Genomic DNA, 16,279 nt, shown 5'->3' with positions numbered 1-16,279 from the left:
CTTTGCCAAACAAATATGAGCGTTCATCCAAAGAATTCCATACCGGATCGGTCATGGACCGGGTTAACAACGTCCACCAACCTGCAGGGCGCCATTGGAAATTCAGCTACTGTGGGTCGAAGTCAGAAGAAGCAGCGGTGGAAAGCGGGTTATTTTGCAGAAAAAAGAGGAAACCACAGAGCCTAGAACTGAATGTGGGGACTTTGAATGTTGGGACTATGACAGGAAAATCTCGGGAGTTGGTTGACATGATGATTGGGAGAAAGGTTGATATATTGTGTGTCCAGGAGACCAGGTGGAAAGGCAGTAAGCCTAGAAGATTAGGGGCAGGGTTTAAATTATTTTACCACGGTGTAGATGGGAAGAGAAATTGAGTTCTTTTAAAAGAAGAGTTGGCTAAGAATGTCTTGGAGTTGAAAAGAGTATCAGATGATCGAATGATGAGACTGAAACTTGAAATTGAGGGTGTTGTGTGTAATGTGATTAGTGGCTATGCCCCACAGGTAGGATGTGACCTTGAGGTGAAAGAGAAATTCTGGAAGGAGCGAGACGAAGTAGTTCTGAGCATCCCAGACAGAGAGAGAGTCGTAATTGGTGCAGATTGTAATGGACATGTTGGTGAAGGTAATAGGGGTGATGAAGAATAGATGGGTAAGTACGGCATCCAGGAAAGGAACTTGGAGGGACAGATGGTGGTAGACTTTGCAACAAGGATGCAAATGGCTGTAGTGAACACTTTTTTTCCCAGAAGAGGCATGAACATAGGGTGACCTACAAGAGCGGAGGTAGAAGCACGCAGGTGGATTACATCTTGTGCAGACGATGTAATCTGAAGGAGGTTACTAACTGTAAGGTAGTGGTAGGGGAGAGTGTGGCTAGACAGCATAGGATGGTGGTGTGTAAGATGACTCTGGTGGTGTATCTTCTGGAAGGAAAGGGGAGAAGGAGACTTGGTGGTGGAACCATACAGCACAGGAAATCATACAAGGAAAAAGGTTAGCTAAGAAGAAGTGGGACACTGATGACATTCCTGTGGAGGTATGGAAGAATCTAGGAGAGGTGGCTGTGGGGTTTTTGACCAGCTTGTTTAATGGAATTCTAGTGCGTGAGAAGATGCCTGAGGAATGGCGGAAAAGTGTACTGGTGCCCATTTTTAAGAACAAAGGTGATGTGCAGAGCTGTGGGAACTATAGAGGAATAAAGTTGATGAGCCACACAATGAAGTTATGGGAAAGAGTAGTGGAGGCTGGACTCAGGACAGAAGTGAGTATTTGCGAGCAACAGTATGGTTTCATGCCTAGAAAGAGTACCGCAGATGCATTATTTGCCTTGAGGATGTTGATGGAAAAGTACAGAGAAGGTCAGAAGGAGCTACATTGTGTCTTTGAAGATGTAGAGAAAGCCTATGACAGAGTACCCAGAGAGGAACTGTGGTACTGCATGCGGAAGTCTGGCGTGGCAGAGAAGTATGTTAGAATAATACAGGACATGTACGAGGGAAGCAGAAGAGCGGTGAGGTGTGCTGTAGGTGTGACAGAAGAATTTAAGGTAGGACTGCATCAGGGATCAGCCCTGAACGCCTTCCTTTTTGCAGTGGTGATGGACAGGCTGACAGATGAGGTTAGACTGGAATCCCCGTGGACCATGATGTTTGCAGATGACATTGTGATCTGCAGTGAAAGCAGGGAGCAGCTGGAGGAACAGTTAGAAAGATGGAGGCATGCACTGGAAAGAAGAGGAATGAAGATTAGCCGAAGTAAGATAGAATATATGTGCATGAATGAGAGGGGTGGTGGGGGAAGAGTGAGGCTACAGGGAGAAGAGATAGCAAGGGTGGAGGACTTTAAATATTTGGGGTCAACAGTCCAGACGAATGGTGAGTGGGGTCAGGAAGTGAAGAAACGGGTCCAAGCAGGTTGGAACGAGTGGAGGAAGGTGTCAGGTGTGTTATGTGACAGAAGAGTTTCTGCTAGAATGAAGGGCAAAGTTTACAAAACAGTGGTGAGGCCAGCCATGATGTACGGATTAGAGACAGTGGCACTGAAGAGACAACAGGAAGCAGAGCTGGATGTGGCGGAAATGAAGATGTTGCGGTTCGCTCTCGCAGTGACCAGGTTGGATAAAATTAGAAATGTGCTCATCAGAGCGACAGCCAAGGTTCGATGTTTTGGAGACAAAGTTAGAGAGAGCAGACTTCGATGGTTTGGACACGTCCAGAGGAGAAATAGTGAGTATATTGGTAGAAGGATGATGAGAAACGAAGACAAAAGACAAAGCACTAATTGTAAACGGGATGAGAAAAGTAAGTCATTACATTATCTACCACAATGAAACATTACTGTATTTTCACGACCATAAGGCGCACTTAAAAGTCTTAAATTTTCTCCAAAATGGACGGGGCGCCTTATAATGCGGCACGCCTTATGTGTGTACCGAGTTCCAAAATCTGTAAATGTTGTGTGACTTTGATGAGCGCGCCGCTTGACTGATTGGGACCATTTCCTGCCGACACACTGTTTATGTAGAGGAAAGGCGGACGTGACTGAGGACAACATGCAGACATTAAAGGGGGAAGGGTGCGCGTGAAAGAGGACGCTAAAGGCACGCCCCCAGTAGGTATATAGTGCCGGAGTGTGCATTGTGCAAAACAACATCTGTTTGGCTAAGGACTCCCGAAAATGGCACCTACGAAGAGACACGCTTACGAAGCACAGTTTAAACTGCAAGCTAACAGTTACGCGGAGGAACATGGGAATCGAGCAGCCATGAGAGAATTCAAGATCAACGAATCCATGGTTCACAAGTGGAGGAAGCAGGAAAAAGAGCTTCGCCAAGTCAAGAAGAAGCAGAGTTTCCGCAGAAACAAGGCGAGGTGGCCCAAGTCGGAAGACCATCCCTTTTCTCCCGCTTATCCAAGGTCGGGTCGCGGGGGCAGTAGCTTTAGCAGGGACACCCAGACTTCCCTCTCCCCAGCCACTTCATCCATCTCTTCCGGGGGGGATCCCGAGGCGTTCCCAGGCCAGCCGAAGGATGTAGTCTCTCCAGCGTGTCCTGGGTCGTCCCTGGGGTCTCCTCCCGGTGGGACATGCCCGTAACACCTCACCAGGGAGGCATCTGAATCAAATGCCCCACCCACCTCATCTGGCTCCTCTCGATGTGGAGGAGCACCGGCTCTAGTCTGAGATCCTCCTGGATGACCGAGCTTCTCACCCTCTCTCTAAGGGAGAGCCCGGACACCCTGCAGAGGAAAATCATTTCGGCCACTTGTATCCGGGATCACAGCTCGTGACCATAGGTGAGGGTAGGAACGTAGATCGACCGGTAAATCAAGAGTTTCTCCTTTCGGCTTAGCTGCTTCTTTACCACAACGGATCGATACAAAGTCCGCATCACTGCAGACGCCGCAGTGGTCCACCTGTCGATCTCCCGTTCCATTCTTCCCTCACTCGTGAACAAGACCCCAAGATACTTGAACTCCTCCATTTGGGGCAGGATCTCATTCCCAACCTGGAGAGGGCACGCCACCCTTTTCCGACTGAGGATCATGGTCACAGATTTGGATGTGCTGATTCTCATCCCAGCCGCTTCACACTCAGCTGCGAACTGCTCCAGTGAGAGTTGGAGGTCACGACTTGATGAAGCCAACAGAACCACATCATCTGCAAAAAGCAGAGATGCAATACTGAGGCCACCAAACTGGACCCCCTCTACGCCTCGGCTGCACCTAGAAATTCTGTCCATAAAAGTTATGAACAGAATCGGTGACAAAGGGCAGCCTTGGCGGAGTCCAACCCTAAAGGGAATAGAGTCCGAGTTACTGCCGGATATGCGGACCAAACTCTGACTCCGGTCGTACAGGGACCGAACAGCCCGTATCAGGGGGTTCAGTACCCCATACTCCCGAAGCACCCCCCACATGATCCCCCGACGGACACGGTCAAACGCCTTCTCCAAGTCCACAAAACACATGTAGACTGGTTGGGCGAACTCCCATGCACCCTCGAGGACCCTGCCAAGGGTGTAGAGCTGGTCCACTGTTCCACGGCCAGGACGAAAACCATGGGCTTACCACCTGTGGGAGGGGCCATCGGGGTCGGGTTCAGTGCGAGCTGGGCGGTGGCCGAAGGCGGGGACCTTGGCGATCCGATCCCAGGCTACAGAAGCTGGCTCTCGGGACGTGGAATGTCACCTCTCTGGCAGGGAAGGAGCCCGAGCTGCTGTGTGAGTCGAGAAGTTCCGACTAGATATAGTCGGATTCGTCTCCACGCACAGCTTGGGTTCTGGTACCAGTCCTCTCGAGAGGGGTTGGACTCTCTTCCACTCTGGAGTTGCCCACGGTGAGAGGCGCCGAGCAGGTGTGGGTATACTTATTGCTCCCCGGCTCGGTGCCTGTACGTTGGGGTTTACCCCGGTGGACTAGAGGCTAGCCTCCCTCCGCCTTCGGGTGGGGGGGATGGGTTCTGACTGTTGTTTGTTCCTATGCACCAAACAGCAGTTCAGAGTACCCACCCTTTTTGGAGTCCTTGGAGGGGGTGCTGGAGAGCGCTCCCGCTGGGTGGGGACTCCATCGTTCTGCTGGGGGACTTCAATGCTCACATGGGCAATGACAGTGAGACCTGGAAAGGCGTGATTGGGAGAACGGCCACCCTGATCAGAACCCGAGCGGTGTTCTGTTATTGTTATTCTGTGCTCATCACGGATTGTCCATAACGAACACCATGTTCAAGCATAAGGGTGTCCACACGTGCACTTGGCACCAGGACACCCTAGGTCGCAGTTCGATGATTGACTTTGTGGTCGTGTCATCGGACTTGCGGCCGCATGTCTTGGACACTCGTGGTGGTGAGTTGGCTCCGATGGTGGGGGAAGATGCCGGTCTGACGTGGCAGGCCCAAACGTATTGTGAGGGTCTGCTGGGAACGTCTGGCGGAATCCCCTGTCAGAAGGAGTTTCAACTCCCACCTCAGACAGAACTTTGCTCATGTTCCGGGGGAGGCGGGGGACATCGAGTCCGAGTGGACCATGTTCCGCTCCTCCATTGCTGAGGCGGCCGACCGGAGCTGTGAGGTGGTCGGTGCTTGTCGTGGTGCCAATCCCCGAACCCTGTCAACCTGTCCTGGTTGACACGCCTCTGCAACATCGCGTGGACATCGGTGTCTCTGGATTGGCAGACTGGGGTGGTGATCCCCCTTTTTAATAAAGGGGACCGGTTGTTCGAGCTTTCGTAAAAGCCGGCATCATTTCTGAGGAGCCACACGGCAACGAGACTGACTCTGGAAATGACGAGAGGGAACCTGGCGTGTTTGATGGAGAACTTGCCCAGCTGTTCATTTCGGATACAGAAGATGAGGACTTTGATGGATTTGTGGATGAGGATTGATCAAAAAAATAACGTGAGTACATTGTTAAATACTTCAATAAAGTACAACCGAACTCAGTTTTGCTCCCGCTGCCTTTTTAAAAACATTGTTTTAGCGTGCATGCATGCTACCGTATGTTTTAAGCTGACGTATGTTTTACCATGCCTGCGCCCAATAATACGGTGCACCGTATGTATATGCTAAATACAGAAATAGCACCCGTAACTGAAACTGCGCCATTTAATATGGTGCGCTGTATGGTCGCGAAAATACAGTAATTGCATTGCCTGTCACAAAGCATCGCTGGTGTAGATAGATTAAGACAGGGCCGTAGCCACTGTGGGGAGTGTATCTGACATCACCAAAACTGCACGCCATGACTATATGTCCACTGACAAACAATGAGTCTTCACCCAAACCAAAAATCTGCTGCTGTACCAGGATTGCACTCTAAGAGGGACCATTGTGTCAGAGGGCATCCAGATGGGCAGAAAATACAAAGAGTTGTAGAAGGAATAGAAGACAGGCAAATTGTTGGCTTATCTAATAATTCTCCTTGTCGTTTCAATTGGTGAAAGACTTGAGGGATATGTTATATTAGCACTGAATCCAACCAGTTGCTGCTCAGTTTACGAAGTCTGGCATTCTGGTAACAGCGCAAGCTTAAGGTCAATTCCTTTTTGGCCATCGTCTTCCTGTCACACTCACCGAATCTCTGGTTTAGAAGGCCTCTGTATTGACCACAGTCCACAAACAAAGATTTTTGGTCATAGTCACTAAACATGTTTAACATTTACGATTGTCAACCACAACAGTTTTCCAGGCAGATTGGGGAAGGAGAAAGAAAAATAAACAAATAAAATAAATCACTCTTAACATACCCCACAGCACAGGATGATTGATCAAGATAGTCTTTAGAGACATCCAATAACTGGCCCTTTGCTGACTTAATTTCAGAAGGGGGAATCAGGTTAAAAAATAGTTCCGATTATCTTTGTGTCTATAGGGCTGTAATTTCCCGTTGGAATCCAATAATTCATGGTGAAAAAAATGGCAGATAGACCTCTTGGACTTGTCTGAGCATTGAAGAAGAAGAAGAACCTCCAGATACAGCCAGCAGCACCTAAACATAGAAAAACAGAGATCATAAGAGTTGTAGTGAACTCACTACACTTGTAGCCTGCCTTTCAAGGATGCCAATTAGTGGGCGCTGAAGTGAGCTGAGTGTTAAATAGACTGTACACACTGTTGGCGGATGTGTTGAGTGTGATCTACTAAAATTGTTGCACAATTGGCAACAGGTGTAAAAGTGGTGGAGAGCGCCCAATTTCAATTAGGGTTTTGCGGTTTTGGTTGCGCTGATGCTTTGAAAAGATTCAGAGCTTCACAAGCGCAAAATGAAGTTAGAAGTGATAGAATTGGAAGTGTTAGGGGAAAAGGCAAACTAACCCTGCCTATTTTGACACGTTCTTTGTCCCTTTTTGAAACTCACAACTTTCATATTCAAAGAATGGGTATGCTTATGTTCGCAGTATGTAAAATGCCTGTCTGAGAGGTGAACAAATTGCACACGATAGATCTACACATGATCTCTCTCTCCAATAGTTTGGGAAGCCAGCAACGTTTAGTTTTATGTAACTCGTTCTGCCTGTGTGGTAACAATGTATCTGCCTATCCTCCGTAATGTCACGTTTTGAGTGGAGTTAATACTTCACACCCCAAAATCTCATCTACAAGAGGCCATCACCAAGGAGTTTTGTCATAGATGATATGGCTTGACTCCTTCTTGTGACTTGCTCCAAGTTAGCCCTTAAGGCTTAGGATCATTCAGTAGCTCCAAAAATCACACTGCTGAATTGATGAAAAGTCTTGATAAGTTTTGTTTATGGCATTTCCAAAATGTTTACATGACCAGAAAAGACCGGTTCTCCCCATTCTGTTACCTCTCATTTTGCCTCCGCCTTACCACAATAGCCGCAACCATCATTACGCACGACTGCCAGCTATGCTGGTTTACATCTACTATTGTTATTTTAAGATGCAAAATCAGTCACCGCAAAGCATCTCAGGTTTGAAGAAATCACATTGCACGTGCTAAATTGATCAATTTGCGTTTACTCCTCCCAGTTAGGTGTGTCCCGATCCGATCTTTGAAATCAGAAATCGCTCAGATGTCAGAAAAAAAACAAAGTATCAAATCAGATCGGACTGGATGTAAAAGCTCCGATTTGACCGCTCTTATACAACCCCAATTCCAATGAAGTTGGGACATTGTGTTAAACATAAATAAAAACTGAATACAATGATTTGCAAATCATGTTCAACCTATATTTAATTGAATACACTACAAAGACAAGATATTTAATGTTCAAACTGATAAACCTGATTGTTTTTAGCAAATAATTAACTTAGAATTTTATGGCTGCAACACGTTCCAAAAAGGCTGGGAAAGGTGGCAAAAAAGGTTGAGGAATGCTAATCAAACACCTGTTTGGAACATCCCACAGGTGAACAGGCTAATTGGGAACAGGTGGGTGCCATGATTGGGTATGAAAAGGAGCTTCCCTAAATTGCTCAGTCATTCACAAGCAAAGATGGGGTGAGGTTCAACTCTTTAACAGGTGTGTGAGAAAATAGTTGAACAGTTTGAGGACAATGTTCCTCAACGTACAATTGCAAGGAATTTAGGGATTTCATCATCTACGGTCCATATCATCATCAAAAGGTTCAGAAAATCTGGAGAAATCGCTGCATGCAAGCGGCAAGGCCGAAACCCAACATTGAATGCCCATGACCTTAGATCCCCCAGGCGGCACTGGATCGAAAACTTCCATGAATATGTAAAGGATATCACCCATGGGCTCAGGAACACTTTAGAAAACCAATGTCACTAAATACAGTTCGGCGTACATCCGTAAGTGCAACTTGAAATTCTACTATGCAAAGCAAAAGCCATTTATCAACAACACCCAGAAACGCCGCCGGCTTCTCTGAGCCCGACCTCATCTAAGAAGGACTGATGCAAAGTGGAAAAGTGTTCTGTGGTCCGACGAGTCCACATTTCAAATTGTTGTTTGGAAATTGTGGACGTCGTGTCCTCCGGGCCAACGAGAAAAATAACCATCCAGACTGTTATGGACGCAAAGTTCAAAAGCCAGCATCTCTGATGGTATGGGGCTGTGTTAGTGCCAATGACATGGGTAACTTACACATCTGTGAAGGCACCATTAATGCTGAACGGTACATGCAGGTTTTGGAGAAACATATCCTGCCATCCAAGCAACGTCTTTTTCATGGACGCCCCTGCTTATTTCAGCAAGACAATGCCAAACCACATTCTACACATGTTACAACAGCGTGGCTTCGTAGTAAAAGAGTGCGGGTACTAGACTGGCCTACCTGCAGTCCAGACCTGTCTCCCATTGAAAATTTCTGACGCATTATGAAGCGTGAAATACGACAACGGAGACCCCGGACTGTTGAAGAGCTGAAGCTGTACATCAAGCTAGAATGAGAAAGAATTCCACCTACAAAGCTTCAACAATTAGGACATAACCCCGTCTCTTATTACGCGGAGTTGCCACACGTTTCGCTTCCTTATTGAAGCAGTTTTGCAGATGTTTGCTTCCTCTTTCTTGATGTACTGCACTGTAGATTCATTCATGCCATACTGGCGTGGCACAGATGCATAACTTCTGCCCTCTTTAATCATATCTAAAAGTTTCACTTTTTCGCTGATGGTCATCATCATCTTCTTCCTCTTGGGCGCCCCGGAGGAAGCTTTCGCAGGGACATAGCGCTTAGGCGGCATTGTAAGGGCTTAACTTATCAAAAAAAGTTTTCGCTTAAACAAAAAAAGTTATCACGAACACAACACTATGATACAGTATGCGAGACAGTCAACAGCGTGGACGAGACTGGCGAGACACAACAAGGGAAGATGCTGGGTGAGGCTGTGATGATGCGCAGCCAATCAGCTCACAGGATAAATCCATTCGTGCTCTCATTGGTCGATGTCGCGCCGGGAACCAATCACGCGCCTTGTATGAGTGCCCGTACAGTACAGGCAGGTACAGGCATGTACAAAGCCTCTGAGTCAACTCATCCCTTTGTTGGGCATGCAGGAAAACCTTCTCTTGCGTGCATCAACATGAAACAATGCGTCTTTCCGCAATATGGCTGCCGATATGGCTGTATTTTTTTTTTTAATGAATATTTTGGAAAAACCCGCAAAGAACTGAAGCCGCAAAACGTGAAGCGCGAAGTGGCGAGGGAACGCTGTATATCACATTGCGCACCACACAATGGCCCTCAGGGGTCAAAGATATGCACAGCAGTTCCTTTATGTAACCCATTGGTTAATAATAAATGAGTCCGTTTTTTTCATACATGCACACAAACACAGTGTCTGCGTGTCTCTTTCAGTCACTTATATTATACCGGTACTAAAAATAGCCCAAAAAGTTACAGGGTTAAATATAAAACGAAGCTATTACTCTTCCATTTGGCAAGATAATTTTACCTTTGGACTATTTTGTCACTTTGTGACTTTTCTTTTGTCAGAAAATGAATAAAACCAATCTTTTTCACCCGATTTTGTTCGGCTGAAAATCACGTGATTGGATTGGGACAGCCCTATTGGAAGTGTTGTTTCTTCTTCGGTTTTGTTAGATCATGTGTGATCACGTGAGATTTGAGCCTCAGAGGACTTGTTCCTAGATCCGCGGTGGAAGTGTGTTGTGATTATCGGAGCACACCACACACAGAACAACCAAAACTGTTAAATGCCTGATTTTTTTATCTTTATGTGCATGGTCTGTAGCAGCTAAAAAATATTTTAAGATTTGAAAACTCCTTGTGTGTATATCAAACATGCAAAATGAATTGTGCAGCCATTTTGTCCTTTCGGAAGACGCAATCCTGGGTGGACCTGGTTCGCAGATCATCTTGCACAATAAAGTTTGTGCCTGTTTTGCAAACTTTTATTTAGTAAGTAAGGACCTTAGGACAAATTTCTGCTAGCAAATCCCTTCGTCAAGTTTCATTCCATTGTTTAACTGTACAACAATTGATTTCTGCAGTGTTACTTATGTTAGCAGTAGCAACTCTTGGCTTTGCATGGTATCTGTGAAATGATTGTTAGTCTTAAGCAATATAAAACCAAACTGATACACATTATTATGATTTTAGTACAAAGAAAACACCATACCTTTTCTCCAGGGAAAACAACTCTGTTTTTTCCCAGTATAGCCCTGAATTTGTGACGGAAGTATTGCTCAAAACAGTCCCTAATACAAAAAAAAAAAAAAATATCAGACAAAAAATAATTCAATTGCAACAACAGACTGGCGTGTGTAATATGGAAGGGTCGATCAGTTCACTTAAGTATAATGAACTCAATGTGGCCACCCAAGAGATGGGCCTCTCGAGTGCCAATTGATTATATGCCATTGCCAATGCTAGTTTGTGGAAATTCGTACCAAATCTCAACCAGCCTATTTGTGTTTATCATCGTCTCGTCAGCATTCGGTTATTTTATTGCATTTTGTATTACTGATATTTGGTCACTGCTAATTGGGGTTGGTGGGTGGTGTGGGAGAATCAACATTTTTTGTAATGCAAAATGTTTTATCATAGTGCACATTGTGATTATTAAATGACCAATTGCATTGTCTAATGTTGGGAGAAAAAGAGATTGTCAACTTTAACTTAATGGATGCTTGAGCAGCCATATACAGACCCTTTCCAAAAAAAAAAAAATTATATAATGGAAAAGTGTATTTCCATAATTCCATTCTAAAACTTCAACTTTCATAGATTATAGATTTTAATTTTGAAGGAAAAAAAGAAAGACATTAGGGTCACATTAAATGAATCAAAATATGGTACTTTCAAAACAATGTTAATCAATACTAGGTTGGGAATCCCTTTGCTTTAATCACTGCCTCGATGCGCCGTGGCATTGAGGCAATCAGCCTATGGCCTTGCCTGGGAGTTATGGAAGTTATGATGCTTGCTGTCAGTTCTTTGTTTTTGTGTCTGGTACCCCTCATTTTCCTCTTGACAATACTCCATAGATTCTCAATGGGGTTGACATCCAGCGAGTTGGCTGGCCAGTCAAGCACAGTGATGGCACGGGTATCAAAGCAGGTTTTGGTGCTTCTAGCAGTATAGACAGGGGCCAGGTCCTGCTGGAAGGCGAAATCTGCATCTCCATACAGATCCCCAGCAGAAGGAATCATGAAGTCCTCTAAAATATTCTGGTAGACTGTTGCAGTGACCTTGGATTTAAGAAAGCAGAGTTTACCAACACCTGCACTGGACATTGCGGCCCAAATCATGACTGACTGTGGATATTTCACACGGGACCTCAAGCAGCTTGGGTTCTGTTCTTCACCCGTCTTCCTCCAAACCCTTGGCCCGTGATTCCCGAATGAAAGGCACACTTTACGTTCATCAGAACAGAGGACCTTGGACCACTGGCCAACAGTCCAGCCCTTCTTCTCCTTGGCCAGTTGAGACGCTTCCTACGTTGGCTCAGAAGTGGCTTGGCCCGAGGAAACCGACAGTTGTAGCCCATCTCCTGGATGCGTCTGAATGTGGTGGTTTTTGAAGCTGTGACTCCCGGCTCATTCCACTCTTTCTGGATCTCTGCTTGATTCATGAATCTTCTCTGTTTGATAATCCGCTGAAGCCCACGGTAATCTCTTCTGCTGGTGCATCTTCTCCTGTCACATTTTGTCCTTCTATTGATATGCTTGGACACAGCACTCTGAACCGCCACCCTCCTTAACTATGAACCTTTGTGGCTTACCCATCCTATGGAGGGTATCAATGATGGTCTTCTGGCCAGTTGTCAAGTCTGCAGTCTTCCCCAAATTGAACCCAACTGAGGCAATTGAACCAAACTGAAGCAATTTATTGACACCTGGGGAAACCTGCGCAGGTGCTTTGAGTTTAGTAGATGATTAGTGTGTGACAGTTTAAAACACTTATGGCCTGCAAAAGTTTGGCTGATTTCTTCACAGTATTCTAATTTATTAAATTCCCGATTTTGTGGGTTTTGTGAGCTGTAAGCCCAAAGTTTGTAAAAATAAACAAATAAATACTTGAAATGTTTTAAATTGTGGGCCCTGAATATATAATCTATGAAAGTTGGTTGCAAGATCAATGGTTATGGACCAGTAAGACATACTGGTGTGAATCTTACCTGCAGTGTTTGTCCCCTGCTCTGATGACAACAACGGCAATCGCCTCCTTGCATTTCACACAGTTCTTCGACACACTGCGAAGTCGAGCAGTCATCATGAGAAACTTTATCGGGAAAGCAAAATTCAGCAGCCCACTGTGGAACTCTCATCGAATGGACTGAAATATGTGCCACCAGAAACTGAATTTGAATCATTTATATTTGAATTTGAATAGCTAAACTTGAATAATGACAAAACAGAATTTTAATTATTTAATTTCAAACTGCATTGAAAAAACTGAATCTGAATAGTATAATTTAAATTCAATTTATTAGTTTTTAACTGAAGTCCAATTAACTTAAACCTGAATGGAAGATCATTTGATTTGAGATATTTTTTACATTCACTTTTCTCAACTCACATTCAGTTCGACTAATTCAATTTCAAATTAGCTGTGAAACACATCCATGTACTTTAGGAATAGCAATCGATCGCCGATACACAGATCACCTCTTCAGCTAATCAGCACCTTTGTTTTTGAGAACATGACATAGGGCCTCACCGGAGAGTCAAATCTCCTCACCAGCTCTTAACTTTTAGACACACCTTTCCTTAAACTGTGTGGAATACTTCATCGGGTCCGGGAGAAATGAAAAGGGGCTTCCTTTCAGACAAAAGAAAGAACAGTGTATTGTTCAGAACATATCACACCTAAGTCACCAATTAGTACGTCTTGATTTCCGTGTCGCCCTTAAAACATATCACCCAGGCATTGAACTCCATGCCCTAGGCATTACTGACCGAGGGGTTAAATTAAATGTGATGTTGACATTCTTCTTGTGGTGTAAATTATAGGCTATGAAACTAACTATGATGCTGGTGTTTTATGACTTATTAGCTTTAGGTTTTCCATTATGTTAGATAATTTTCTAATCCACTTTTTGATTGACTGCTATTTTCCCAAGTATCTATATATATATATATATATATATATATATATGTATATATGTGTGTGTGTGTGTGTGTGTGTGTGTATAGAGTGCATATATGGGTCATTCCACGGACGTGGTGAAATGTTACGAGCAATTATTAACGGCAAAATACATTAAAAGGCATCAAATATTAACACACAACAGTATCGTCAATAATCAGGTATCAACATCCATCCATTTTCTGAGCCGCTTCTCCTCACTAGGGTCGCGGGCGTGCTGGATCCTGTCCCAGCTATCATCGGGCAGGAGGAGGGGTACACCCTGAACTGGTGGCCAGCCAATCGCAGGGCACATACAAACAAACAACCATTCACACTCACATTCACACCTACGGGCAATTTAGAGTTGTAAATTAACCTACCGTACATGTTTTTAGGGATGTGGGAGGAAACCGGAGTGCCTGGAGAAACCCCACGCAGGCACGGGTAGAACATGCAAACGACACACAGTCGGGGCCGGGGATTGAACCCCGGTCCTCAAAACTGCGAGGCAGACGCTCTAACCATTCGTACAACGTTCCGGCGAGTTCAGTTCCAAATTAATAAATTCAATTCAAATTTTACTATTCAGATTCTGTTTTTCAATGCAATAATTGAAATTAACAAACAGAAATTCAAATTATGTTGCACAAATTAATTTGTTTAATGCAATTATTCAAGTTGAGCAATTCAAATAATGATTCAAATTCAATTTCTGGTGGCACATATTTCAGCCCATAAAAAAAACATTTTATTTTGATACATTTGCTTTTCCATACCCTCTGCTTGCTGTCTTTAAATTTATTTTAGTCAACCATTGTATGGTAGGCTGTCTTTCATTCTGTGTTCTTACTTTTGATAGAGCCCTCTTTTTTTTTGTAACAACAACAAATTTTGACTAAATAATAATACACGTTTTACGATAGCGACAGTTTTGATTAGCAGGGGGGGGAACTATTTAAAATATAATTAAAGATTTTGTTTTGAAATCCAAACAAATTGGAGGTCGACCAGCTTCATGGAACCGATTGTCTTCGACTTTATGGATTCCACGACTGTAACATGGCCCCCACACGTACACAAAGCAATTTTAGAGCTGGTCTTCCCTTGCCAGTATTCTTGAATTACAGAGTACAAGAATGAGAACAAGCGGTACGGAAAAAGAATGAATTAAAACTGTCCGTTGTAATGCTTTCTCAAACTTCACCAGTCACGTTGCTTCCTATTCACTGACGCTAAAGCGCCCATGCATACATGAACGTCAAATATTTTGTCGTGGTGTCACATCACTTCAATTTCAGGCATATTATATGGGAAAAGCTAAATTAACTCGGAACATCACCGTTGTCGAAAACACCGCCGGTTTCATCGTTGTGAAACGAAGTTGATAAAAACATTTCCCAAATACCTTTGAGCCTCCTCCTGCTCCAAATCATCATGATAGGCTTCAACTACCTGACACATTGGCATAAAAAAATAACCAAAAAAAAGCCGAAAACAAAATTTGTATTTTAAACTCTTGTGGTATGAGCGAGTGACTTTTTCCTGAGCCGTGGGTGAACCCAAATGCCTGTTCGCTCAGAATTCAGCTCAGTTCCGTCTTCGTCTGCTTCTTCTCTTGGTAGGCAAAAAACGCGTTGAGTCAAACTATCGCCAACTACTGGTATGGAGTTCCTGATTTTTTTTTATTTTTTATTATCCATCCATTTTCTGTACCGCTTTATTTATCCTCACCAGGGTTGCGGGCGTACTGGAACCTATCGCAGGGCACATAGAAACAAACAACCATGTGCACTCACATTCACACTTAAGGGCAATTTAGAGTCTTCAATCAACCTACCACGCACGTTTATGGGATGTGGGAGGAAACCGGAGTGCCCGGAGAAAACCCACGCAGGCACGGGGAGAACATGCAAACTCCACTAACTGACCAGCCGGCCACCATGCCACCTATTTTTTTATTATTCCATCCATCCATCCATTTTCTACCGCTTATCCGAGGTCGGGTCATGGGGGCTTTAGCAGGGACGCCCAGACTTCCCTCTCCCCAACCACTTCATCCAGCTCTTCCGGGGGGATCCCGAGGCATTCCCAGGCCAGCCGAAGGATGTAGTCTCTCCAGCGCGTCCTGGGTCGACCCCGGGGTCTCCTCCCGGTGGGACGTGCCCGGAACATCTACCTGGGGAGGCGTCCGGGAGGCATCCGAATCAGATGCCCCAGCCACCTCATCTGGCTCCTCTCGATGTGGAGGAGCAGCGGCTCTACTCTGAGGTCCTCCCGGATGACCGAGCTTCTCACCCTATCTCTAAGGGAGAGCCCGGACACCCTGCGGAGGAAACTCATTTCGGCCGCTTGTATCCGGGATCTCATTCTTTCGGTCACGACCCACAGCTCGTGACCATAGGTGAGGGTAGGAACGTAGATCGACCGGGAAATTGAGAGCTTTGCCTTTCGGCTTAGCTCCTTCTTTACCACAACGGATCGATACAAAGTCCGCATCACTGCAGACGCTGCACCGATCCGCCTGTCGATCTCTCGTTCCATTCTTCCCTCACTCGTGAACAAGACCCCAAGATACTTGAACTCCTCCACTTGGGGCAGACTCTCATCCACGACCTGGAGAGGGCACGCCACCCTTTTCCGACAGAGGACCCTGGTCTCAGATTTGGAGGTGCTGATTCTCATCCCAGCCGCTTCACACTCAGCTGTGAACTGCTCCAGTGATAGTTGGAGGTCACGGCTTGATGAAGCCAACAGAA

General features: G+C 45.2%; 1 protein-coding gene across 10 annotated transcripts in view; it reads right to left on the bottom strand.

Moving 5' to 3' along the window:
• The window catches only part of ctu2 (cytosolic thiouridylase subunit 2 homolog (S. pombe)), a 72,971-nt gene extending 57,804 nt beyond the window's left edge, over window positions 1–15,167 (bottom strand). For 2 of the 10 annotated variants that reach the window (XM_061790628.1, XM_061790625.1), the window contains exons 1-5: window positions 14,929–15,167; window positions 13,157–13,214; window positions 12,571–12,645; window positions 10,570–10,648; window positions 6,424–6,483 (exon numbers count right to left, since the gene is read on the bottom strand). In XM_061790628.1, the coding sequence (XP_061646612.1) occupies window positions 6,424–6,483; window positions 10,570–10,648; window positions 12,571–12,645; window positions 13,157–13,214; window positions 14,929–14,959 (303 nt within the window). In that variant the 5' untranslated portion in view covers window positions 14,960–15,167. Of the gene's footprint in view, window positions 1–6,423; window positions 6,484–10,569; window positions 10,649–12,570; window positions 12,729–13,156; window positions 13,215–14,928 lie in introns of all 10 variants that reach the window. The other 8 variants (XM_061790630.1, XM_061790623.1, XM_061790626.1 and 5 more) reach the window with 8 other exon arrangements.
• Window positions 15,168–16,279: the final 1,112 nt, after the last annotated feature.

This window comes from Phyllopteryx taeniolatus, chromosome 11, assembly GCF_024500385.1.
Source record: "Phyllopteryx taeniolatus isolate TA_2022b chromosome 11, UOR_Ptae_1.2, whole genome shotgun sequence".
NCBI classification, from domain to species: domain Eukaryota; kingdom Metazoa; phylum Chordata; class Actinopteri; order Syngnathiformes; family Syngnathidae; genus Phyllopteryx; species Phyllopteryx taeniolatus.
Note: the sequence above shows the minus strand (reverse complement) of the source record. Positions and strands in the feature narration are given on the sequence as shown.